This window comes from Puntigrus tetrazona, chromosome 17, assembly GCF_018831695.1.
Source record: "Puntigrus tetrazona isolate hp1 chromosome 17, ASM1883169v1, whole genome shotgun sequence".
Classification (NCBI taxonomy): domain Eukaryota; kingdom Metazoa; phylum Chordata; class Actinopteri; order Cypriniformes; family Cyprinidae; genus Puntigrus; species Puntigrus tetrazona.
Window position 1 is genome coordinate 9227366 of NC_056715.1, and position 26227 is coordinate 9253592.

Below are 26227 nucleotides of genomic sequence, written 5' to 3' on the forward strand. Positions count from 1 at the left end.
CAAAAAATGCTTAAGATTTCTTTTTATTTAAATAAGAAATACAGTGATGGCCAAAAATATTGGGACCCTTGGTAAATATGATCGAAAAGGGGTTGTGAAAATGAATCTGCATTGTTAATCCTTTTGATCTTTTATTTAATAAATAAATCTAACGTTTCATTGGATAATAAGAATTTAAATATCATGAAATGTTTTTTTTCTAATAAACGTTGGACAATAATATATATATATATATATATATATATATATATATATATATATATATATATATATATACAGAAATTCTTATGAGTAAAATATCTCTGAAATGTATTCCTATTTACAGTTTTGAGCACTCCAGGGTGATTATGACCGCGAAATTATCCAGCCATGGCTTCCGGTTTCACAAATATACAAAAAGCCCAAATTCAGTTAATCATTCAGCACAATAAGAAAAATAAAACATTTATTTCTTGAAGTGACTTTAAGAAAAGAGCTAGAGCAGTGAAAATTCCCATTTCATCAGGGCAATAATGAAGAATTTCCAATCATAAAATGTTACTGAGCTGCCTGGAAGACGACATATGTCTATATTGTCCTAATGCGTAGTGAGTTTGAGTAGTGAAAGACTCTCCAAGGACCACAGCTGGACAAGTGCAGAAAAGAGTTGAGTCTCGGGGTCAGAAAACCTTTAAAAATTGTCAAACAACATCACCACATGTTGTTGGGAGGGTCTCAAGAACAAACTCCAGCATATTCACTTAACAGACACGACTGGAACTTCAGACTGGCACTGGCTTGTGTGGTCAGATGAGACTATGAAATGAGCGTTTAGCAGCAAACACTCAAGACAGGTTTGGTGAACACAGGGATAAAAAGTACCTCATGTGTACAATGTAATGTATGTTACACAGCGCCAGCGGCTTTCAACAACTCTTTTTTACGTGAAAGTTCCAAATCCATTGTTGTCGAAGGTAGTGCAAACATGCATAGTGTGTTAAAAACTGCATCGGTGCGCCACATACACATCATCTTTGATTAGAAGGGTTGTATTTTTTCATGTACCTTTTATACACGAACAGCAACTATGACACTTAAATGTATTAGAGTTCACACCATTTCACAGTAACGTTTATTCTAAGAACGCACTTTAGTTAAATTCATCCGCCATGTTAAATGCTCAAGCGTTTTCAACTGTGCCATTAATTTCACAATGATACTCTCAAAGTAAACTTTAATACAAACACGATATTTACTGTAGGGTGTTATGAGCTTCTGTGGGTTTCTGTATAGCCGCATACCACCTAAGCATTTAAAAAAAAAATGAATGCAGGTGGGTTGCCATTTAACCACAGATTAACCAGATTCGCATTTCACAGTTCTTTGCATAAAATTAGTAAAAAATTAAAAGAGCGAGAGAGGCAAACTCTGCATAAGAAAACATGATGGCTAACGATCCTATGGGCCATGGTCACCTTCTTACACGAGGTGTTTTGTAATAAATGTATGAACTATTTACATAGCGATGCTCTGAATTAAGAAACTTATCAAGGCCCGTTATTGATAACTTCATTTAACACAAACAGTGCTTCTGCGTTTACACAACAGACTGAAAGTTATCTTCAAACAGATAGAGAAAGGGTTACAGACGCTCAGAAGGTATTAGAGAAGGTATACATGCTGGTCTGTACTCTCAGCTCAGGGACGGAGCACCCTGGTTTATTCTCAAGAGCATTTCAGACGTTATGATCTGACTTCGATCAGATCTTGTGAAGAAACATGATCAATGTCACGTTACCTGCTTTCATTAGGAATATTGGCCATTTACTACTCTACCGTTATTTTCTTCATGTAACACATTCACATAATCTAAAAGCGTTGTTTTTTTATTATTATACTATTTTATTTTCTATTACACTATTAAACTTGTTTTTTAACATTTTTTGAAATTTTCTACGCTTCTGTTCAATTTTCTATGCTTCAAAGTTAAACTTATTTATAGTATTTGTGCTTTTTTCAATTATGGAGAACAAGTTTTAATAGTGGTTAACAATAACAACAATAGATTTTAATCAAGTAATTAGGGCCTCTTAGCTGTTTGTTTCAATATCAACTCTAAATGATCAATTCAGGGGTCAAATACACTGCAAACCAAAACAACAGGTCATTTATGAGCAGCAAACAAGTACGTTTATTGTAAATATACATCTGTTTACCATCGGTTTGGCCCCTATGGGATACACAGTCTTTACTTGAAATGAACCAGAGTGATGAAAACCTCAGACTAAAAGACTTGCATTTATTTACCAAATAGCTGGGAAGCGTCTGCTATGTTTACTTAGAGTTAACCTGTGTCCTTCACCTAATATAAAAAAGACAAATGCAGTCACTTGTTTTTGAGTTTTGTCTGAGACCACCACTTACATTGAACCACTTTAATATGGTGCGTTTCATTTAAGGGTTTACTTAAATGTAAGAGTATAGTTTGAAATAACAATGTTTCATTCTGGATAGAGAGAAGGACGTGCGATTGAAGTGAGTGTACAAAGCAAGAGAGACAGAAATTGGCAAAAAGGGAACAGCATGTGGGCAGGCGAAAAAGCAGAAGCTGCTGAGATCCTTGAAACAGTATTTCTGATCCTTTAATGGCAAATGAACTGAATCCTGAGTTCAGCCTGATTCTGATCTGAGTGGTGGTCAGTCTCAGTAACTTTTTATTGTCCCGTGCACTCAAAAATGTGAGTGACATGTGAGTAATATTTCAGTATTACAATCTATACGCATGAACTAAAGTCCGATTGTAACATGTTTAAAAATTACACGCTGATTTCGAATAAAACGCCACACAAAAATGTATACAATCATCTACTTTAATTGTGCATACAGACAAATTCCTAATCAATGCAATTACTACTTCAAGTTAGGACAAAAATATTTTGGAGAATGTGGATAACAATGATTAGATTCATACGGTGTTTCACAAGATGTTGCGACTGATGAATGAAATTTAACGCGGGGTTAAAACACAACGAGGAGGACCCTCGGCACATTACACAAATTGTTCTTAATTTTAAAATAGGTGAGTTGTTGTGGCATCCTCTTGCTGAGTTGTGTGTTCTATCTTCAAAAAATTTTTTCTCCTTTTGGTCATCTAAACATTCCCCAGCCAGTTGAGGAAGCCCAGGGTGGCAGCTGGAATCAGAAAGCACAGAGTGGAGTGCAGAGGAGCCAGTCCTGCAGCGCTGGTAGCAGGAGTCTTAGGAGACTTAGTTGTCTTCTCCTTTGGTTCCTACAGCAACATAAAAAAAAGTCTGATTCACTTAAAGATAAATTTCTGCCTGATCAGACTGTTACCACACAACGCCCACTTTAGGTTACCTTTTTTTTTTTTTTAAACCGTAGGCTAAGGTCAAGTTAAAGTTTTTAAAAAGTTACTTTTAAATGGAACTTAAATGCTTTGCTGGTAAAATTACTATCTAAATAAATGATGTTTACATATAATGTTAGAATTCCATTCATATGAACTCATGCTTTTGTAAAAAAAAAAAAAAAAAGAAATTAATGATGCTTTTTGGTATTAGCAACATTTTGCATGTACACGCAACTAATAATTAACAAATGCACCAAAGGTAATTGATGATGACAAAATGATCAAAGAATAAACAATAAACGTTCGAAATTCCAAAAAAAAAAAAAAAAAAAAAAACATTTGTAAGGCAAGAGTGAAAGAAATCAAAGTGCCTACCTCCTGAGAGGAAAAAGGTAAGGTTATAAGCAGTAACCCGATGCACAATACCAGTATTTTATTCATGATTATGCCTTTTTCTTCTTTTTTTTCAGAGATGCTGTCTGTGAGGAAGAGTCTGTGTTCAGTAATGCGTGACAGGAGGGGTTTTATTCTCACCGAGATCGGTGTGTGACGTGTTTAAATGACTGCTCATTGGTTTAAGAAGAGCATCACATCATCCTCTCAGTAAAGTGCCTTCATCTCCTAAACCTGTTTTTAAAATAACACATAGGCTGGACTAAATTCTCAATGCATTTCAGTCTAGGACGCACTATTACCTTACTAAAACTATATTGTATTGCTTTGTTGTTGTTTGTTTGTTGGCTGTACTCATCAAATTCTTTAATAAAACACATGAGGATTAAACTCTTGATTGCATATTTTAAACAAGAAAACATTAATACCGATTTGAAAGAAAAAATGACATAAAAAAACATATTTGATCATCTATTTTAATTGTGCATACAGACACATGGATGTACACTGACACAGACACATAAAGTCATTATACAAATGGAAATTTTGCTGAAATTTAAATGTACATTATTTCTGATTTGAGTAATCGAGTTTTTTTTTTAACTGCTTAATCTCTTTTAACTGCTTAATCATATAATGAGCATTGGAGAATCAAACTGTACCAATAAAATTTGCCATCGAGTAGGTGAAAACAGTGACTTTGGTGCAAAACACGACAAAGAGCCCAGTGGTGTAGTTCTGTAGCAGGACCCCGAGTTGCAGGTGTCTTTCAAGCTCCCTAAAACAGATGTAACCAAACAAATCCCTCTTGGAGAAATTCCCCAAACTTTATTTTTAATTTGTATTACTTAAAATCCGTTACAAATAAAAATGAGCCGTGGCATCTTCTGACTTCCAGATTCGTGAAAAAGAAAGATCGCTCTCTGGGTGAATGGCTGTCCATTTCGCCACTGTCTATATCTTGGTCATCTATGGCAAACGCCCTCCGTCCATCAGTTTAGGATGCTGTGTATAAAGCCCAGGGTCGCCGCCGGGATCAGCAGGTACAGTGTGGTGGTCACGGGACCCAGTCCTACAGCGCTGGAATTCGTGGACGAACTAGAGGAGGATGAGCTGCCTCCAGACGAGGACTTCGGAGCATCGCTATTCTACACCAAACGAGTCAGAACAGACGTTAGAGAGCGACTCCTTAGCACCGGAGCTACATGTAGACGTTACACGTGAAGAATAAAAACGCATAACCATCTTCTATCATTTCTATAAACCCGTGAGACGATAGCCATCATGCCTACCTGAGTTGAAAATGGTATGGTGATGATCAGCACTGCAAAACACAGCACCCAAATTGTATTCATTTTTATATCTGTGGTGTCTTTTTCTGTGAAGTGTCCCGCTGGATCGAGGGTCAGCGCTCAACGATGAGGCGGTCGTGGGGCTTTTTAATCTCAACGTGACGTTCAAAACACCCGCCCACCGAGGAGGTGTGAGGGTAGTGAAAAACTGGGAAAGTTGGTGTTCGCTGAACTGTTATAAACCTTGTTATAAAACTGTTCATGTTAACGCTTTAAGCTGTTATCACTGGTTCTCGCGCTATAACTGTCAAATGATATATTAAGTTATATGCCTAAGTCAAATATGACCGTTTATTTGTATATTAAAATCATCTTTGTATTACATGACATATTTTACCCCACCCTAAAAACGAAAAGCTATGATGCTAAAACTAAGCATTCTAAAGATATTTTTATATATATATATATACATTTTGTCTAATTCTGCCTTCGAAGTCCTTGTTAGTTGACCCACAGCGCCCTCTTGCGTTTAAAATACAAATTCACATCATTAAAAGGGCGTTTTCGTTTATGTGGAGAGTTTGATTCTTGTCAGCTACCGTAGTTGTGCGTTGCTTCTATGGTTCCGGAAGACACGGAGTGCCGCCCATGCGGAGGAGGAGGTCACATCCCACAACAAACTCTCATCCTGGTGTCAAACTAACCTGTCAGAGTTCCTCATGCTGCTGGTTCGGCGTTCGGCGGTAGGTTTTGGCGGTGTGGCTCGATGGGGGCTACGCTGTCTGTGCTCCGAAAACGCAGCGGGCCGGTACCGGGACACAGTGCTGCTGCCCCGCACCGACTTCCCCATGAAAGTGAACGGGCCGAACCTACTGGAGCGAGAGATCCAAATCCAGCAGGTACAAGTGACAGATCCAGATCCAAAAGCTGTCGTTACTGAAGGATCTGATCGATGTTCTTCTGTCCTGTTACTTCATTAATAGCAGCGAATGACTTAAGATTACATGTGCAGTACTTCTAACAGGCGCGCAGCTTGACATCACGGATGAGGTTGTCTTTTGTTGGAGTTGGGGATATTCATTTGTTGGAGTTTGAACTTTTCTGTGCTGTTCTCCAGAAATGTGGTTTTGACCAGCTGTACACATGGCAGAGAGAGAAAAAAGCTAAAAAGGAGTACTGCCTTCATGATGGACCACCGTACGCCAATGGAGACCCGCATGTTGGGCATGCTCTCAATAAGGTACTTTCTGTCAGATCAAATGCACTCAAGTCATGGCCATATGCAGGGGTTTACAAATACCAATGTCCAAAATCTGAGCTTGTTTGGGGGGGTTCAGGTCTCCTCTGAAAATGTTGGAATCCATTGATCTTCTTTTGTGTATAGTACACATTGTACCACATCTTTGCAGTTTCCACACACAGTTTTTATTATGGAAATTATTTCAATACTTTTACAATATACCTTGGAAAACATGCTTGACACAAATAGGTGTTCCTTGATCCATATCCTTTATTTTTGTTAAAGACATCATTATATTGTCATTACGGTTACCTACCTGAACCTCCAGTCATGAAAATATACTCGCATCAAATAATCTGCTTCTTCGCGTGATCTCTCCTGTAGATCCTCAAAGACATCCGGAACCGCTTCGAGGTCCTGAGAGGCAGACAGGTGCACTATGTGCCTGGTTGGGACTGCCACGGGCTGCCCATTGAGCTCAAAGCACTTGGAGATCTGGGAAGCAATGAGCTGACTCCTCTACAAATCAGACAGAAAGGTCAGGAGGTCGTGTATGCTCTGGTCAAATAAGTCAAGTGGCTAGAATTTAGAAACTTGAGAGAAGCCTGACAGTTAAGTAGTGTTGATATGATATGTTTTTCTGGTGAATCAAAAACTGCCTTGCGTCTCTTCGTCCAGCGCGAGAGTTTGCAGAGAGGGCCATATCTCGGCAGCGTGCTTCATTCCAGCGCTGGGGTGTGATGGCGGATTGGGAGAATTGTTATTACACCTTTGATGGGAAATATGAAGCGGCCCAACTGAAAGTCTTCGAAGAGATGCATAACAAGGTAGGAGAAGTATTCTGTATTTTATAACACCGTGTATCACATTTTCTCTAACACATTTATCTGCTTAGTTCTCAGCATGTTCTGCATCTTTTATTTTCACCTGCAGAGCAATTAATATTCTGCAATGAAATGCACTGCTGTAAATGTTTCGAGGAAAAAAAAATCAACAAATGAATTCGATTACAAATGCAGAAAATGTTGTTTTTGAAATATTTTAGCAAAAATCTAAATGTTAAACTACAACTTTTGCTTCAAACTTCTTATGTGCTGTTTATTAACGGTTTGCAAAGTAGATGTTACGTTAAGGTGTTGGGTAGGATTAGATATGTAGAATATGGCCATGCAGAATATGTGCTCTATTATTACTAATAAGCAGCCAGTACGTTAATTAGAGGAATGCAAATAAGTATTTAATAGTTAATATTGAGAATTTAAACTGTTACCAAAAACTGCTGATTTGACTTTAAAATAGTAGTGTACATACTCTCATATCATTGAAAGCTTCTCACTTTACCTCTTTTTCTGTCTTTGTGTGCAGGGTTTAATTTATCGGGACTATAAGCCTGTTTTCTGGTCCCCATCATCCAGGTGAGAGAAGCTCCGTGTTTGCATTCTCTCACAAAGCCTTTAATAAACCATAGCGGACACGAAGCTTTGAATTTGAGGATTTTGATGTTGTACAGATTTCTGCTATATACTCTGTCTTTGTGAAGGACGGCGCTTGCGGAAGCTGAGCTGGAGTATAATCCAGAACATGTGAGCCAGGCTCTGTACATCACTTTCCCTCTTCTCACCATGCCAGCCAAACTCTCTGCGAAAGCAGGTGTGTGTATGCTGTCTGTCCCGGCGACACACTTTTTATACAGGCCACGTGATCATTTAGCTGTTTCTGATGCCAATATCTTCGTCTGTGCTTTAGAAAGTTGGGGTAATGTGTCTGCTCTGATTTGGACGACTCAGCCATGGACTATTCCAGCCAATCAAGCGGTTTGTTATATGCCCAAAGTGCAGTAAGTCACACACCTACGCATCCGTTGGTAGAATTCACATGATATATTTTGATGGAGATGTTTATGATCGCGTTTTTTTTTTTTTTTTTTTTTTTTTTCAGGTACTCTGTAGTGAAGCGAGCTGATAACGAGCAGCTCCTCCTAGTGGCCTCAGAGCGCATCAATAGCCTGGCCTCTATGCTGAAGACAAATCTAGAAAGTTTGGCCACATTCGCAGGTAGATCCAGTCTTGGTTTTTGGTCTGAATGACTTCATACGATGCCTGTTTAAACAGGCCTAAGCATCCTCTCTGTTTCTCTTTTACTCATTTCCAGGGACAGACCTCGAAGGTGGAGTGTGTCAGCATCCCACAATTCCTTCAAAACAAGTGCCTTTGTTGCCGGCTACTCATGTGACCATGACTAAGGGAACGGGATTGGTCCACACAGCTCCTGCCCATGGCATGGAGGACTACAGTGTTGCTACGCACTTTAATCTGCCAGTGGTATGTCACCCACATCTATTTGTGCTTAAAAAAAACCAAAACATAAAAATGCTGTTTTGACTTTCCTTTTCTAGGAGTGCATGGTGGATGAGGAGGGCAGGTTTACAGAAGTTGCTGGGCCTGAACTACAGAAGAAATCTGTTATGACTGAAGGCAATGCCACAGGTGTGAGAGAGCGATGAAGCAAAGAGAAAATGTTGTTACAAGAAAAATATAACTAGATTTGACCATATAAAATTAATATGCATTCTAGTAATTATAACTAATGTTTTTTGTGTGTGTGTGGGGACAGTAATCTCCATGCTGCAGACAGTAGGTGCTATTGTGAAGGAGGAGAACTGTGTTCACAGTTACCCGTATGACTGGAGGACTAAACAGCCAGTCGTAATCAGAGCCAGTAAACAATGGTTTATTAACACAGCCAGCCTCAAAGACAAAGCTAAGGTGAGCCAACGGCCTAAATAGAATAGCAACCTGTTAACATATTCATGGGTCACATTTCACCCCCATTTTAAATTATGTTTTCATTTTAAGCAAATATAAACAGTTATGACAGTTATGTGGGGTTTTTTTCTCATTAGTTAATTTATAATTTTTTTGGGATGAAAACGAAATTCCCTCATCATTAATGTGAAAAATGTGTGTGCAGGCGTGTATGTATGTATGTATGTATGTATGTATGTATATATATATATATATATATATATATATATATATATATATATATATATATATATATATATATATATATATATATATATATATATATATATATATATATACATTACTTTAATATTTTGCTTCAACTAAATTAAGCCTAATTAAGCCTTCAACTAAATTTATGCAAAGAGTTATACGGGAATGTTTTTAGTGATGCAAAAATATTGGAAATGTGACAGATTTCTAATGTTTCAAGTGCTTATATGTTTTTTTTAGGATGCCCTGCAGAAGGTGCGTGTGATCCCTGAATCGGCGAGGTCTAGTTTGTTGGCAATGTTGGACAGAAGAACATACTGGTGTATATCTCGGCAGAGGAGCTGGGGCGTCCCCATCCCAGTGTTCTACCATAAAGAGACCGGAGAGACACTCCTGAACAAGTATATCCTTAGTCTGTCTTAGACGCACTCAAATACACTTCTAAAACTATAACATTAATTCCCTCTTTCTTTCTCAGACATTCAGTGACGCACATTGCTAAGGTTTTTTCTGAGAAGGGGAGTGACAGCTGGTGGACGGAGCCAGCGGAGACATTTCTGACTCCAGAGGTTCTTCAGAAGGTATATTTTTCATATACTACGGGAAGAATTTTTAATTAGACATTAAGTCTTTAATGTCGCATGACCCTTCAGAAATCATTCTAATTGGTGCCCAAGAAAGATCAATTTTTTATGAATTGTTTGCCAGAGTAAAGCAGGTGCAGTGTCTGATTATGTGCGGGGTGAAGATGTCCTGGATATCTGGTTTGATAGCGGAGCCTCATGGGCTGCTGTGCTGCCAGGTGAGTAGTTGTGCTTCATTCTTACATGTATTTGGCGTCTAGCTTCAAAAGTTCATTGTTGTTTGCTCGTCTGGGGTCTTTCATATGCTTTGCTGTGTTGTAATCTTACTTTCCCTTTCTCTCTTTCAGAATCAGACCCTCGTGCAGACTCGTACGTGGAGGGGAAAGATCAGGTGGGCGGCTGGTTTCAGTCGTCTCTTCTCACCAGTGTAGCTGTAAGGAATAAAGCCCCTTACAAGTGAGTCATACAAATGCATATGTATATGCATATGGAAATATGCATCAAAAAACATTGGTGACCTGTGTGTGTGTGTGTGTGTGTGTTTCAGAGCTCTAGTGGTCCATGGATTTGCTTTAAGTGAGAAAGGAGAAAAAATGTCCAAGTCTATAGGAAACGTGATCGACCCAGATGTTGTTATTAATGGAGGGAAGGTAAGATATGATCAACGGATGATAGAATGATATCAATCAGTCAGTGTTTCATCACTTTCCTTCTCCCAGGACCTGTCTGTCTCTCCTCCATATGGAGCTGATGTTTTGAGATGGTGGGTTGCAGAGTCGAATGTGTTTTCTGAGGTTCAGATCGGACCGAACACACTAAAGGCAGCTAAAGACAGCATCAACAAGGTCTGGCTTATAATCTAATGCCAATCAGTTCTAGTTGAAAAGGAGAATTTCACACTAACTTTCAAAAGTTTGGGATCAGAAATATTTTTTTTAATAGTAATAGTTCCATAAATGCTATTCTTTTGAACTTTCTATTCCTGAAAGAATCTTTAAATAAAAGTCACAGTTTGTAAAAAAAAAATATTAAACAGCACAGTTGTTGCAACAGAAGTAATGTTTCAAAATGCTTCAAATCAACATTAGAATGATTTCTGAAAGATCATGTGACACAGAAGACTGGAGTGATGGCTGCTGAAAAATACATTAAAATAATTATTAAATTGTAACGATTCATAATATTGTGCTTTTACTGTGTTTCGATCAAATAACATGACTTGCCTACCCCAAACGTTTGAACAGTAGTATAAATGTTCATGTGCTGATGGCCTCCTTTTGAAGTGCTCTTCTCTCTCCAGCTGAGGAACACGCTGAGGTTTCTCTTGGGGAATCTCCAAGGTTTTGATCCTCGTTCCCAGGCCGTGGACCCTAAAAAAATGCACTACATAGATCAGTACATGCTGCATGTGCTCCGAGAGTTCAGCATGAAGGTGAGTCTCAATGTTGACCACATATAAAGCAGCTCTGCTCTGCGGTCGCTCATGTCTGCGTTTGTGTGTGTGTGCTATAGGTAACGGATGCTTACAATGAGTTTGACAATGGCCGTGTCATCCGTCTGCTGCAATCCTTCATCACTAGGGATTTATCCAACTTCTATTTCAGCATCATTAAAGATCGGTAATCATGCATTCGATTTTGTATCTAAAAGCTTTTTTTTTTTAATGATCTGTAGCAAAAAGTCACTGCCTCATTTTCTCTCTCAGGCTGTATTGTGACCCTGAGGACTCTGTTGGTCGGAGGTCGTGTCAGACGGTTCTTGAAGAGATTCTGGATGGAGTGAGCCGGTCTATCGCTCCTGTGCTCCCTCATCTCGCTGAGGAGGTGTACCTGCACTCTCCTGGACACGATGGTACACATGCAGTTTCCGCACAACCGATGCTAGATGCGTACACTCTGTAACCCTTCTCACCCTTTCTTCATCTGTAGAGGGGGACACTTTGTTTCGTAGCGGCTGGATTAAGACCAGTTCTGTGTGGCGGAGACCGGGACTAGAGGAAGCAGTGGAGGGCGCGTGTGCTATCAGAGATTCCTTCCTGTCATCTATTCCGGGATGTAATTCTGCGGAGTATGAGCTCATCATTGCCATTGAGCCCGGCCTGTTTTTTGAGCTCATGGAGGTACATCAACAAATTGTTCACGCCAGTTCACACCAACACAAATAGGTAGCGTTTTAAAGAAAATATCCAGGTCATCCTGTATGTAAAGCACTATGCAGTTTTCTATTTCTGATTACTATTTTTCACAGAGAGAAGAAGGGAAGAAAAAAAAACAATTTTTTTTTTAGAGAATAATAGAGCAAAAAAGTGATTTGCAGTGATTACAGCAAAGTGATAATAAAGAAGAGAGAACAAACTGAGAAAGATAGAAGAAAGATTTTCTGCATTTGTGTGTTTTCAAACAGCCATTTAGATTTTGGTAAACTATGCACCATTTTATGTAACAGCAGCGGTTCATGTGAACCACAGCACAAATCTTAACCTTTTTAAACTGTTTTCTTCATAGTGTAATGGAAGAGATGAGAACAGTTATACATCAAAAAAATAAAGTTAAATAATCGTGTGACATTGATAGCATGCCAAAGTTTGTGTCAGTCTGAATGCACGCGTTCATTAAAATGTTTCTTTTAAATACGGCCCTGATTTTTCACACCAAACTTTATTATTAGTGTGAAAGGGTCTTTAAATTCATTAAATGTTTTACTTAATTTGCTTGCAGCTACATCATTTTGTACATTTTATTTCCCACACCTCTGTCAGTCTCTTCAAGAGGAGCCCACTTCCACTTGCTCCCAGCTGACAGAGCTCATGATGGCCTCACGCACGACTCTGACAAACTCTATCCCGCGGGATTTGCCATCGGATGCCATCATAAGCACAGGAAACTTCCTCATCAACCTGGAAGGTAAGATGCTTTTTTTTTTAAGGATATAAATTAACCAGTGTTTCATAATTTAAAGTCTGTGTAAGAAGCATTCACTAAATCTGCAGGTAGTTTGGTTTTCAACAAGCTTTCATATATTGTCATAATTCCATCAGAATTACTTTATTGTTGGTGAAAATGCTAGTCAGAAAGATTGAGAACCACAGATTGGTAACATGCAATGATAAGCTTTACTTGAGAAACAAGAATGTAACGCTAAAGTAACTTGTGCAGGTAGTTGAGTAAGACAGAAGTGTGTTTTATGCTCATCCGTGTGTTGTGCAGGGGGCATGATTCGTGAGGAGAGTTCGTACACCGTAGCTGCGAGGCCCACCTCTCTCTCACGCTGTCCGAGATGTCGACGGTTCACATCAGAAGAGCCAGACTGCCTCTGCCCACGATGCCAAACCATGCTGGAAAACGCCAAGTAATCACCCTGACTGTTGCCATGACTACTGCCTACCCACTGGCCCTCCTTGTCCTCCTCTTCCTCTGCTGAAAGACACTGCAAGGGCTAGCATGGACCAGTATGAAGCTGCTATTGTAACAGGCAGAAGATGTGGGAGAGGGGGGATCACGTTTCTCAGGGGTCAAACGGGAGGTGAACTGTTCACAATGAATAAAGCGGGTATTTTGGAAGGAAAAATCAAGCAAGAGATTCTCCGCTGAGGCAAAAAACATCCACAAAATCCAGATTCAGACAAAAACATCACAGCTCTCTGCTGCAGGTCGAGCAAACGGATTCAGTACACTGAAAAGGGCCTTTGTGTATGTGTATGTCTATGCACTTGTTTTTGCGATGGTTGAAAGGTTTGATTGAACAGGTCTATCTTTATTTGTATGTATATTCAAGCCATGAAAGGGTATATTTTACTGTCATTTTTTGAAGTGAAGATGTACTGTAATGTCAGTGTGACTCATTCATGAAGCCAAAGCAGAAGTCGTTGATAGTACCAGTTTATTTAAAAAAAAAAAAAAAAAAAAAAAAAAAAGGTTTGCAAAATTCTGCTTGTTTCTTAAATGAGGCTCAGTGAGAAGAGAGTTTTAGTTCCTATGTAAATTAATGCTTTATGACGTCACTTGTAATGCAAACCAATAAACACAGTACATACAGGAAAGAGAATGTACATTTTAACATGAATCTTTATTCCCCCTTTTCCAAATTTATATAAGGATCTTGAAAAAAACTTGTCGCGACAGATTTACTCAAATGTAATTACTGACAGGTTAAGTAAAAGCTCCTCTGCAGTTTTTTTTTTTTTGCTGATTAATGAGCTACAGTGGATATTGAATGGCTTTTCTTCAGGTAAATAATTACATGAAAACAAATACATTTACAACAATGTTTATTACCTGGTATTACTTTGTAGTAAAGAGAAGAGATGAAATGGTGGCATACAAGTGAGGTTCTTTATCAGTTTGCATTTTTCTCTCAAATATGCTAATGTATATGGCGGGGTTGCAGTGATTGACATGCCACGTCACATTAAAGCCAAAATGGCGTGTATTGTTTGAATAAGGAAATGGACAGAACTTGAAAGCTGAGAGAATATTCTGATACTGTTTCAGGTTTAATGTTCCTGATTCATTTTGAGGACAATGAGCTCCACGAGAGTTTTCTGAAATTGTCTTTATTTTTGGTATCACGGGTAACGTTGCATTATATGAGCAGCCAGGCACAGCTGGTACAGGACTGCATAAAATATCAACTCTACTGAAGTGAAGTCTTTCCTTTGTCTCGCCTTGCAAACACACCTAAACTGATACATTTAAAATAACACCATAACAGATGACGTTTTAGTGCTTGTTTGCTACTGAACAGCATCAATGAGACATGTTTAATTGTGAGCATAAATGAACAAGAACATCTAGAATTTGCAATAGAAAATTGACCCCCCTTGGTCTTAATATACTGTAATGTTTTGATTATACTGATTACAGCACAATATTATTTTAAAGCTTCCTTGTAAAGAATGACATTCATTAATTACAGGGCTACTGTACATGAATAGCATTGTTCTTATTCTAATAATACTCTAGACACTAGAGACTCCAGGCCCTTTATTTGTGACACATTTGGTGTGCACAGGCATTGTGGGATAGCACATGCCCTAGATGTGCTAGTTTTCTTGATATGTTATTTTGTGACAGTTGTGAAAAAGAAATTCAAGTCTGCTAAATTAAACCGATTATGATGATGAAGCTGCATTTATTTAGGCTGCTGACTGGGTGGTTTTCCAGGTCTCAGGAATTCTGGAAAACTTTTAAAGTTTAGAATATATATATATAAAAAAAGATTTTCATTCTCTCCTCCTATGCATTTATATGCAATATATCAGGGCTCTTCATGTAAAGAGTCCACGGCCTCCAGCAGGTGGAGGGCAAGGCTGTACTGCGCGTGGTTTTCGGGGAGCATCTCGATGACTTTGTTGATGAGTCGACTGCTCTGAGATAGAGGGACTGATGGGCAACGCAGCTCACTGGGGTCCTAGAAACACAAACCATGGCACAGATGTGTGTAAGGTGATAAGAGTTTTTTTTTAGGACCGTGCAGTCTGTGTGATCTTACCATAGCCTTCAGCCAGGTGCAGAGCGTGGGAGGCAGACGAGCCAACAGCTCCATGTTGGGTTTGGTCTGTGACTGAGAGTGGAGCAGAGAGAAGGAGAGCCTCTGACCAATCAACACCAGCAGCTGAGACCCCAAAACATCCTTGTCCTGCACCTCCATCATCACCTGACAGACAATGAGAAAAAAAAGAAGAAAAAGTACAATGACAAAGTTAAAAACAAGAAAAGTAAGCTTAAATGTTACACAAAGAAAAATATGCAAAAAGGAAAATAGAAATTAAGAAATTACAAAATAAGAGAAAAAAAGAAAATTACAAAATAAAACCTAAAGAAAAAAAAAAAAGAAAAAAAAGAAAGCTAATTAGCATCTCTATATTTCACTGTATATGCGCTATATATATATATATATATATATATATATATATATATATATATATATATATATATATATATATATATATACTTAATTGTGTATGTGTGTCTGTGTGTTACCTCCTCGGCCCGCAGGTCCAGGCCCTGGTTGTAGAGCTCACAGACGAGGTGTCTGCGCAGGATGTCAGTATTGACCTGCTGTAGAGATGAGAGCTCCATACACACAGATGGCCACATGTCTTCAGTGTCACTGCGTTTGACACCATTCTCCTCTGATTCAGCTAGAACCTTCACCCAGCCTGTTAACACGTTCATCAGAAACTACACACACACACAAACACTGGTTCAGAGGCAAGCAATCCGCCTTTTATGATCTGTTATTAAAGAGCCTTTTGGTCTAGACTTCAGTCACTGTACAAGATGTATGTGACTATACAATAAATCAATGGCTGCCGTTCTGTCTCCAGAGCTGAGAGTGGCGCTGTGACTCACTTCTTGTCTCACAGCCACAAGGTTGGGGTCCATGTCTCCACTGGGCAGCAACTGAATGGATGACAAATCTCTAAAAAATGCATTTTTACCCTGTAGGTGATTGAAAAAGACAAGAATAAGTTTAAGTGAAATGGCTTTTGAATGTAAAAAAAAAAAAAAAGGGGCGAACTTGATTTTGTCCTTCAGGAATTGAACGGATCAAGTGCTGTGATCTCATTGGACTGACACATTGCACACACTTACTAATGGCTAAACTCTTAGAATTCAATATAGACAGTTGAGGGTGATGGGAAATAATTTAGTAGAGGAGAGAATTATGCAGGTAGGAGGCGAACATGTGTCCCGCACATAAGCACCATGGCTAATCATTTTACAGTGACTTTTTAGGGCGCTAAACAACGAAATTCCAATTTCAGTAAGGTGTGTGTATATAACTGCATACATAACTGTATGCTTTTACCTTGCTGTCGAACAGGCTGAGAGGTTTCAGACGTAGAGAGAAGGTCATGGCAGCATGTAGCAGTGACGCTAACACACAGTGATGCTGAACGAGTGGATAGTGAACAGACCTCTGATCCAGAGATAATTCCACTATAGACACTGGACCATCAGCACCGCCCCACACTTCCTCCACGCACACATCTGGAGCAGACACTTCCTCCACCGCCGAATCCGCCTGAGAGAAGAAACAAGTTTAGAATATATGTCTCGCTTTTATTTCAACCCATGAATTGCTCATCAGTGTTAAATCCACAGTAACTTCAGACATGCTTCCGCCCATGCATCCAGTTTAATCAGTCCTTACTCTGGAGAAAAAAGGAAAGGAAGGGAGAAAAGAGGAAGATGAGACCTCCATCAGGGCCTGCAGTAACTGCACACAAGAGCCCAGGAAACTCCTCACAGCTGCGTCTCCCATTCCTACATCCTAAAAACACACACACATATCCGTTTTTTAATTAAATTAAACAGATCTGAATTTCATTTATGTGTTGTGACTTCTCTTACCCGTCTGCACAGCCGGTCTTTAGGTGCCTTTCCCACCTACATCAACACGTGAACAGTCGATTATTAAATCTTAAATGACACATGCAAAGAGGAAGAGCCAGAGTACACAGAAATGCTAACCTTTTCTATTAGGAAGGCAGCAGCCGAAAACCGCTTGACTATGAAGGTCTGCCACATCATAGCAGAGACCCTGAGACAAGAGAATGGATGAAGAAGAGAGAGTTATCACGTGGGTTTCCTTCTGTTCTGAAGAACCAAGTTGTGCCAGCTGCATATTCATTGCTCTGGCAACACAAAAATCAGCTTTCATCTAGTCACTGTATGCCAAATATCTCTTACCCAACTGAATGTGAGGATTGGATATCATCTTCAAAAACTCCACTGACCACTCTAAGTACTGCCCCACCTGATGAGAAAGGAAGAGATGAAAAGTCCTCTGTGACCGCTTGATAATTCTCAAGTAGAAAATGGCAAGGAATTATAAAAACAAAACTTATTTGGTTGCCTTTTCCCCCTGTAATATCTAAACAAGAACTGGATCTCAGTTACCAACTCTTAAGAAAGCTTGAGATTGTTGAAAGACTTTACCTCTGGGTCTTTGTTCCACTGGACCACATTTTCCCAGCTGCAGTGAGCAAACAGCACATCAGGAGACAGAGAATTTGGGAACCGCTGACACACACACTCCAGCAGCTCTAAGACAAAAAACACACACACACACACACACAGATGCTTCAGTCAATCACATAGCTTAAAGAACTACTAAAAAAAGAAACCACCATGGAACAATTTTAAATGATCTAACATCTAAGTAACTTGATCAGGAATCTCCACAGTTACCCTCCAGTTTCTCCTCCCCTCCTTGCTGTGCTGGGTGTTGTGTGGGCTCATTCTCTCCCCTCCGTTGTAGGATATCCCTCAGAAGATCTGGAGACACACCCTGTCTGAAGATCAGCTTCGAAACACAGTCTGCTACACCACCTACAGACAAAACATTACAAATCACATCATCTTAGCTTCCATGAAAGCAGATATTTGAAATCTTACTTTTATTAGATTTCAGTTCCAGTTTACACAATAGTTCAAAAGTTTTGGGTTCATAAAATGTATTAATTCTAACCAAGGCTGCTTTATTAATTTATAAATTACAGAAAAAACTATATTTATGTTTTCAATTTATACTGCAGTTTGTGTGTGTTTTATGTACCTCTGCCACTCTCTAATAGTGTTTTGACTGAGCAGCGCGTGACAGTGCCGCCTGTAGAGCCCTGCGGAGACGGCAAGCAGAGCAGCGTCTGCAGAGCAAGAACATCTTCCAACTGCTTTATACACACCACCCACTGCTCCAACTCTAGAGAAACACATTCCCACTCCTCCTGAAACTGAGAGAGAGAGAGAGAGAGAGAGAGAGAGAGAGAGAGAGAGAGAGAGAGAGAGAGAGAGAGAGAGAGAGAGAGAGAGAGAGAGAGAGAGTGTTACACACATGCAAGCACCAGCTCTACAGATACAGAAACACACACACACACACACACACACACACCTTGCTCTCTGCCAGCCTGGTGATGGCATTCTTGGCTACACGATGAGCGACTAGAGCAGCCAGTAGTGCTGCGGCGGAGCTCTCAGACTGAACACAAGCTGTGCGCACCTGCTGCCACCAGGGTGAAACACACTGGCCATCCCATGACTCATCCACCGCTCCTGACACACACACACACACAATAAAAATGTTAATATACCGGATGAAAATACAGGTCTCTCTCACAGGTGACGTTAAAGACCTTTCATGGAGCTGAGGGTGGACAGCAGCGTGTGTAGGTGTGAGACGGCGTCTGGGTACTTCAGCACAACCTTCTCTTTGTTCAGCCAAACCGACAAAAGCAAAGACTGCCAGAGGGACATAAAAAAGCAGAAATAACATTTAAGCAAATTCACATTCCAACCCCTTCCTTTTTTTTCTTTGTATCACTTACCAGTAGCTGCTGAGGGCTGATGCCACTTTCCTGTAGAGTCTCACACACTCTTTGTAAAGGACTCTGACCAGAAAGACAGCCCCAGAACAGGAAACTACCTGAAAATGCAAAAAAATGCAAAAAAAATGCAAAAAAAAAAAAAAGAAAAATCACATTTAAGACAAATACTAGATTAACCTTTAAGTGTAATGGATTATAGAAATAGAAGAAAAAAGAAGTGCAGAGAGTATACATTGTCCTACTCTTGTAAACAAGCACTGAAGACTGACACAAAAAGTATTCTTGTAGATTCATTAACATTACGGTTGAACCACTGATTAACAATGTCTTTACTACCTTTCTGGGCCTTAAACATGTCTATGCAGTGTCAGAAAGCTCTCAGATTTGATCAAAAATGTCTTAATTTGCATTCCAAAGATGAAGATAAAAGATTAAGTTGTTATGGGTTTGGAAGGACATGAGAGTGAGTAACTGAACTATTCCTTTAAAAAAAATTTGATAACCTGTGTGGTACCAATATTTTGTACATCCTTAAAAGAATACTTAAACAAAATGTAAACATTTATGACACTTAAAAGAAGCAAAAAAGGATTAATGAAATACATACCCAGTTGGGTCCAATCATTATCAGGTTGTTTAATCACTCTGAGCTCTCCATTCACCCACTCCAACTGAGACAGAAATGTTCGGACCGGCAGTGGCCCACTTGAGTCTTGAGCAAATGAGACACAGGGCCGAGAGTTCATCTCTATGTATCGCTGTAGGACTGGGCCAACACGAGCAAGATCGTCTTCAATGCCGGAAAACAACGGCTGTATGGAAAGGAGAAGCCTTTAGTTCAAACCCAAGTGTGAAGAGGATACATCAGCTTACTTCAGTAGTATAGTGTCTGTATTACACACATGTTCTGGCTCAGTGGGTGATGTATCTGGTGTGTGCAGTAACTGAACGTCTGTGTAGAGCTGGAGAAGTTTGAGCTGAGATGAACAAAACTGCAGCAGCGATTCGTCAACCGCTTCAGGATCTAATACAAACACATAAAAAACAGATCAAACATTGACATAAGTTTAATGTTTATGTTATGACACAATGTTTAAATATAAAAAATACACTACGCCTAGTGAGGAGTGAGGTTTACCTTGTTCTTTCAGGCTAGCCAATAACGCACGAGTAACACTGGTCAAACAGGACACTGGTGCAGTCTTATTGGACAAAAGTGACTCCAGGGCCTGTCAATCAATCAGATATGTTATTAAACAATTTGTTAAGATAAATATGTTTGTGTATGTCTGTTTTACTAACCTGCTTCTTAATAGCTGGATGTTTAATGTCCAGTAACACATTTTGTGCTTCACTCTCAAGCAGAGCTGTCAATCAAAGAGTAAGGGTCGACTCAAACATGTGCAATTGAGCTAAAATATAACATTTGGGTAGTGGTTCTTTAAGAAATGACAACAACAAAGCATATGCATGATGTGTCGTGAAAATCAACGGGGTAGATCTGACCTGGCTCCACCTCCCTGCTCCTCAGTAAAGTGGTGAGTCTCCTTAGCAGGTGCATGTCTTTAGCACGCTCGCTCTTCTTGTCACTGAACAACACACAGAACAGACACATTTGCACTAACCTGCATTGTGTGTGTGAATATTAATGTGTACACGTTCATGAATATTTATGTACGAGCGAGCACCTGAGTGCCAGATGGAATGGTATGGTGATGGCTCTCAGTGCTCCATTAACCGGGTCAAACAGACACACTTGTTGTGTGTGGATTTGCCAGCCCTGACTGGTTACACTGTTCACCCCCATTAACCTGTGACCTGCGTACAGCAGCCTGAAAGAGAGACATGAATGAATATGCAATATCAGATGGTAGCAATCAGGAATCAGTGATGTTTTTAGGTTTTTGTGCAAGTATGTACCTGCAGTGTTTGCCTACAGTGAAAGCCCCTACTCGTGGTCCATGCTGAGTTCCCCACACCTCTAAGATGCCCCTGCGTGGGGCGTAAATCACCAGAAACTGTGCATGTCTGCGGGGCATAGATGGAGATGTGGCTAGATCTCTCTCCCCACGAGCCTCTGACACCTGCACCCATCCGAGCTGAGCGTCACGATAGCCTGCGTGCAAATATTGTTGACATGTATGGGAGCACATTTTTTTTTAAACAAATTTATCATTCTCAGCAAGGCTGGATTTGCAAAATGTTTATAATATTGAAATGCTATCATAATTTTTAAAAAATATGTATATGTATATATGTAATATGTATATATTATATAACAGTTTTTAGTGTCACATGATCCTTCAGAAATGATTCTAAAATGCTGCTTTTGTGCTCAATAAACATTTCTTATAAAGAAATTGTGCTTCTTAATATGAAACTGCGATACTTTTTATCTGTCTGTAACGACACTGATTTAGGTAACAGCTGTGATGGTTCGCATTATTGCAGTGTTAAGTGAAGGATTCATAACACATATTCAAATCATGTGAGTCACAAGTTATTGTGTGCCATTTAACAGGAACAGGCTCATAAAATGTCTTTAGTAGCGCTTCACTGCTCACCCTTCCACATCCTAATAGCGATGCCTCGTGCCACATCCAGCAGCGTGACTCTGCCAAAGTCATCTGTGACTCCAGCCATAGTGTTACATGGAGAGAGACAGATAGACTCGCCATGTCGACGAGAATCTGGAAGACCAAACCTAAATAAACGCAGAAAAAAGAAAATGAAATAATCTGTGTGTATAGGATTACTAGAAGACAATGACGTGCATGATCAGAAGCAGTTTGACTGCACAGAGTTACCTAACAGGAAGAGCTGTGGCTGGCTCCACTTTTGGCTTCTGCTTCTGCACCGACTCCTCTTCATTTTTACTCTTCCATCCCAACCAACCACTAAGCAGGAAATAAAGAGAGAAGCCATTTCGAAGAATGAGTAAACATGGAGTGAGACTAAACAGACAGGTCAGTGCTAATAAGAGCCAAGAGCTAAAATCACCCAGACACACAGACCTGGCAGCACTGAACAGAGCTGATGTGAGTTTGCTGGCCACAGCCAGAGCCACATGAGAAAGAAGAGGCTGAGAACTACCCTGAGATGAGAGAAAGAGGAAAAATGTCCATAATCAATAAGAGCAACTACAAACAAGCCACGGACACCTACACCAGACCGATGAAACAAGATGTGATTGTGTGTGTATGCACCTCTATAGCATAGTAGAAGCCAGTGTAAGGTCCTCCTCCCACTGTGATATACTGACTCATAGCAGGAGGGCTTCCCTTAACTGAAGCGTGAAATCCTCCAAGGACTGATGCATTTTTCATCTGATCGAACACACTTAGAGTAGTAACACCTGAAAGGGAAAGACATTACCTCACGCCGCCATTCAAAAGTTTGACATTTACATTATTTTTGAAGGAAATTAACACTTTTATTAAGCAATAATGAATTAAAATGATGAAATATATAAATTCCATAAAACATTTACAAATAATGTTTTTAAATAAATGTTGTCTATTCATCAAATACTCAAATACAAATACAAAATACAAAAAAAAAAGATAATTTCCACAAAACGTTTACCGTTGATAGTAATAAAAATGTTTCTTGAGCACCATATTAAAATTGTACCTATGCTGGAATGGTCTGTGATTGTGTCCATGTCTTGCAGGCCCCACTTCTTATAGGCCAGAGGTGGGGGCTGGATGGCATCACTTCCTGCTGCTGCAGCTGAAAACGATGCAGGGGATAAAATTGGTGAAAACAGTAAACATGACAGGCTAAATTAAAAATAAGTAAAGGACTACTGGACTACTCTCCTACCTCGTGCAACCTGGTTTCGACAGGCACGTAAAGACTGGAAGAGACTAAAGCCATCGATGGTGACAAGGGCTGCTGGGTACAGAATACTGAGCTCCTCGTGCTGATAGACAAACAGGCATTTCAACATCTAACCAGAATGTCTTCACAGTAGGCGAATGTCTACTGTTTATGATGTCACGTTTAACCTTGCTTAACTAATTGCTTAACAAATGCATGGTGCAGTGTAAGTCAGTGTAAGAGATGTCTCAACCTGTTCTGTCACTCCAGGGTGACGGGGAATCTCATAGGTACGACATTTCAGCCTCAGCACGGGATCTTCATGCAACAGTTGAGCCAACAGAAGAACACCACTCTACACACACACAAACGCAAACACGTACGTGGTTGAATAAACCAGTGGGTTGTGATTAAATATGACTTATAACTGTTTATTAAACATATCAATTCATTAGAGAGCCTGAATTCAGCCGGTGAGTTTATAGGTCAGAAAACATCACAGTACCTCTGTGTAGAAACGGACGTATCCTGAGCTGAATCCAATCACAATACAGGTCCAATCAGGCCGACCAGTAGAACTCCTAAACACATAGGCACATCATGAGCACAACATTAAATTATGGAAGTCTACAAATTAAGGAAGTCTACATTTATTCATCCAAATTAAAGTAAAACAGTAATTTTGTGAAATATTGTAAATAAAACAACTATATTCTATTTTAATACATGTTAAAATGTAATTTATTCAGTAAAAGAAACAGTGATATTGTGAAATACTTCAATTAAACAACTGTTTTCTATTTTAATATATTTTAAATAAATACTAATGCCCCAGAGTCAGCAGTCAATAATCTGGTCTCGAGTGTCACATGACCCAAAATCATTTTTATATACAAACTTGCTGCCCAGGGAACATTTCTCAGTATTTTTAATTTTAAAAACAGGTGTGCTGCTTAATATTTTTGTAGATAGTGTGTTACCTTTTTTTACGTTTCTTAGACGAACAGAAATCTTTCATAAAATAAAAGTCTGTCACTGAGAAACATGTATGCGAGTGTGATGTTCTTACCTTTTCTGGCTGGCCAATGGAATACAGATAACACTATTGATACACTCCCTGTGAAAAGAACAGACAAAACCTTTCAAATTTCTTTATTTTAACTTTTCATATTCCTCCTCAAAATAAATGTTTATAAAGTCTTCTGCTCATAATACTGCTCAGTTCTTTGTTTCTCTCTCTGGGAATAAATCCCTTAATGGTATTTCTCACAATCCATCCAATCCTGACCCTCCCCGTCTCTCACCCCTCCTCAGCGCTCAGCGTTCCACTCCAGGTCACAGCGAGGGTCATTTCCTCCTGCCCACTCTCATCCGTCCGCCACTTAGCTGTCAATCGATCGATCGACCAATCAATTCACATACAAGCTATACCAATCAATAACCAGTAAAAAAAAAAAAAAAAAAAAGACATTAATCACAGCTGCGTGTATGAGTGTGTACCAGAGAGAAATGCGGCTTTGTGCTCCCGGGCAATGACCAGCAGATCTGAGCAGGGCGAGAGAGACAGCACACAGTCGTGGAGCCAGGGGGCGCTCTGCTGCTGCTCCTCCTCCTCGGCCTGAGAGAAGAACATGCAGAATTCAGAAGAAAAGAAAAGAGTTCTTATGATGCATTTCTGTTATTTTGTAGTCATTACGAACTGTCTTTGCATGGAAAAGAGAGGTGTGTGAATTCTTCAAAATTTCAACTTGCCTTCCACAGAAAAAAAATAACCTACAGGTTTAGGCTGACATTTAAATAATAAGACAATTTCCCCATCTTTTAATACAAACCTGAGCTCCGTCCTCTTTACCATCAGGATTCTCCCAAGCGCCCCAGTCCGAGTCATCCCACGTTAACTCATTCTCTAGAGAAAGAGAAAAGAATGTGCTGTAAGTAATGCAGTCAGCGAGGATGAATCTATTCGCTTTAAACAGCCAGTCGGCTCGATCTGGTGTCCTTCAACCGCTGTGAGAGTTCATACACACCGTCTCATCTTCTTTCTCTCTCTTTTCCATCCCCTGCATGCTCATTTCTCTCAAGTGTTTTGACACAAATCACCCGCCGATCACACGACAAAAATCATGAATGGGCGTTTTACCTCGTTTAGAATCTGTCAATATACCCTTTCCTTTCTCTTCTCTCTCTGTCTGTCTTTCGTTCCTTCCCTGTCTCAAATGCAGTCATGTGTTTCAGGACCTTTCTGCAGGATGACTCATTCACCAAGGGCAAATACACCTCCCTTTCTCCCTCCATCTCTCTTTCTTTCTCTCTCTCTCTCTGCAGGGAGCGAATAAGTTCTTCTGCATCACAGACAATTAACTTTAAAAAAAAAAAAATTTAGGTTCTGCATCATATATTTTAACGAAGCCATTATTTAGTAAGTTAACCACTTACCATTTATTACCATTGTGGGGACATTGTGGTTTCCGTATTGTATGCAAAACAAAACCCAGCACGCACAGAGCCTGTCATGTCTGTGTTATTCTGCTTTTACACATCGAAAGCCACTTTCCAACTCTACCTAAATTACCCGAGATGAACCCCTCACGCCCGAAGTGACACCCGTAAATCACTGAACAACCGCAGTGCAGGACAACCATCATTAAACTGGACTTTACAAACACACACACGGTGACTGCAGCAGTACCTGCTTGCGTTTTCTCTTCCTCGGGTCCGGGGCTGTTGTGCTTGGGAAACAGAAACTCTCGCACCTGTCTGAGCTCCTGGACCCGGCCGAAATCCAGCAGACAGCAGGACATGATTCGGGCGGAACCGGACCCAAAAGCTGCGGATTCTACGGCATAAACCCTCCGCCCGCTGCGCGAACCGCCTCCTGGTGTGTTTCTGAGCCTGCCAGTGAAGGTTGTGAGGGTGTCGAGTGTATTTGTTTGGACCAGAGAGGGTCAGAAGATTCAGCTGAGGTGTCAGTGTGTTGTTGTGCTGTGAGTTTGGTATGACACATACACATCCGCTATAGACAAGATACTCGCGCGGTTTCCCCCTGCTGACCAGGAGGACTAGCGCGTTCAGATTCTATCGATATAATATAATATAATATAATATAATATAATATAATATAATATAATATAATATAATATAATATAATATAATATAATATAATATAATATAATATAATATAATATAATATGTCCGTGTA

General features: G+C 39.7%; 2 protein-coding genes and 1 long non-coding RNA gene across 5 annotated transcripts; 1 reads left to right on the forward strand and 2 right to left on the reverse strand.

Moving 5' to 3' along the window:
• Positions 1-2833: 2833 nt before the first annotated feature.
• Positions 2834-5195, reverse strand: LOC122361651. Its single transcript, XR_006252998.1, has 3 exons — positions 5035-5195; positions 3725-4890; positions 2834-3268 (listed from the first exon to the last, which is right to left on the reverse strand). It is a non-coding gene; the product is annotated as an uncharacterized LOC122361651 (long non-coding RNA).
• Positions 5196-5632: 437 nt separating this feature from the next.
• Positions 5633-13919, forward strand: iars2 (isoleucyl-tRNA synthetase 2, mitochondrial). The gene is made up of 23 exons (XM_043262481.1): positions 5633-5933; positions 6152-6274; positions 6659-6812; positions 6953-7101; positions 7640-7689; positions 7815-7924; positions 8021-8111; positions 8213-8328; positions 8426-8595; positions 8670-8760; positions 8888-9039; positions 9532-9692; positions 9770-9872; positions 10000-10093; positions 10223-10331; positions 10423-10525; positions 10595-10720; positions 11176-11307; positions 11388-11494; positions 11581-11726; positions 11804-11994; positions 12634-12778; positions 13082-13919. Exons 1-23 carry the CDS (start codon positions 5754-5756, stop codon positions 13225-13227), a joined length of 2949 nt encoding a protein of 982 aa, XP_043118416.1. The 5' UTR covers positions 5633-5753; the 3' UTR covers positions 13228-13919.
• Positions 13768-26034, reverse strand: rab3gap2 (RAB3 GTPase activating protein subunit 2 (non-catalytic)). 3 transcript variants are annotated; one of them, XM_043262478.1, is made up of 35 exons: positions 25718-26034; positions 24861-24934; positions 24529-24646; positions 24333-24414; positions 24098-24145; positions 23534-23609; positions 23282-23383; positions 23032-23131; positions 22840-22938; positions 22413-22561; positions 22221-22300; positions 22014-22103; positions 21771-21910; positions 21127-21322; positions 20895-21038; positions 20713-20795; positions 20509-20573; positions 20345-20435; positions 20109-20230; positions 19814-20018; positions 19207-19304; positions 19015-19120; positions 18774-18934; positions 18441-18615; positions 18074-18214; positions 17822-17928; positions 17573-17639; positions 17354-17424; positions 17234-17269; positions 17079-17153; positions 16689-16904; positions 16229-16318; positions 15857-16057; positions 15366-15530; positions 13768-15284 (listed from the first exon to the last, which is right to left on the reverse strand). In XM_043262478.1, the coding sequence occupies exons 1-35, from the start codon at positions 25827-25829 to the stop codon at positions 15132-15134; spliced, it is 4038 nt and encodes a 1345-aa protein (XP_043118413.1). In that variant the 5' UTR covers positions 25830-26034; the 3' UTR covers positions 13768-15131. The 3 variants fall into 3 exon arrangements, with proteins under 3 accessions (XP_043118413.1, XP_043118412.1, XP_043118414.1); XM_043262477.1 differs by having other exon boundaries at positions 17034-17153; positions 17354-17423; positions 17572-17639; XM_043262479.1 differs by lacking the exon at positions 25718-26034 and adding an exon at positions 25056-25191 and having other exon boundaries at positions 17034-17153.
• Positions 26035-26227: the final 193 nt, after the last annotated feature.

Excerpts from the sequence above, each read along its gene's own strand:
- iars2 (XM_043262481.1), top strand. The coding sequence starts at position 5,754 with ATGCTGCTGGTTCGGCGTTCGGCGGTAGGTTTTGGCGGTGTGGCTCGA. Across the intron at positions 7,690-7,814 it reads TTCTGGTCCCCATCATCCAG|GACGGCGCTTGCGGAAGCTG; the intron begins GTGAGAGAAGCT and ends GTCTTTGTGAAG. Across the intron at positions 8,112-8,212 it reads TGTTATATGCCCAAAGTGCA|GTACTCTGTAGTGAAGCGAG; the intron begins GTAAGTCACACA and ends TTTTTTTTTCAG.
- rab3gap2 (XM_043262477.1), bottom strand. The coding sequence starts at position 25,829 with ATGTCCTGCTGTCTGCTGGATTTCGGCCGGGTCCAGGAGCTCAGACAG. Across the intron at positions 23,132-23,281 it reads ACCCTGGAGTGACAGAACAG|CACGAGGAGCTCAGTATTCT; the intron begins GTTGAGACATCT and ends TTTGTCTATCAG. Across the intron at positions 20,019-20,108 it reads CACCCACTGAGCCAGAACAT|CCGTTGTTTTCCGGCATTGA; the intron begins GTGTGTAATACA and ends CTTTCCATACAG.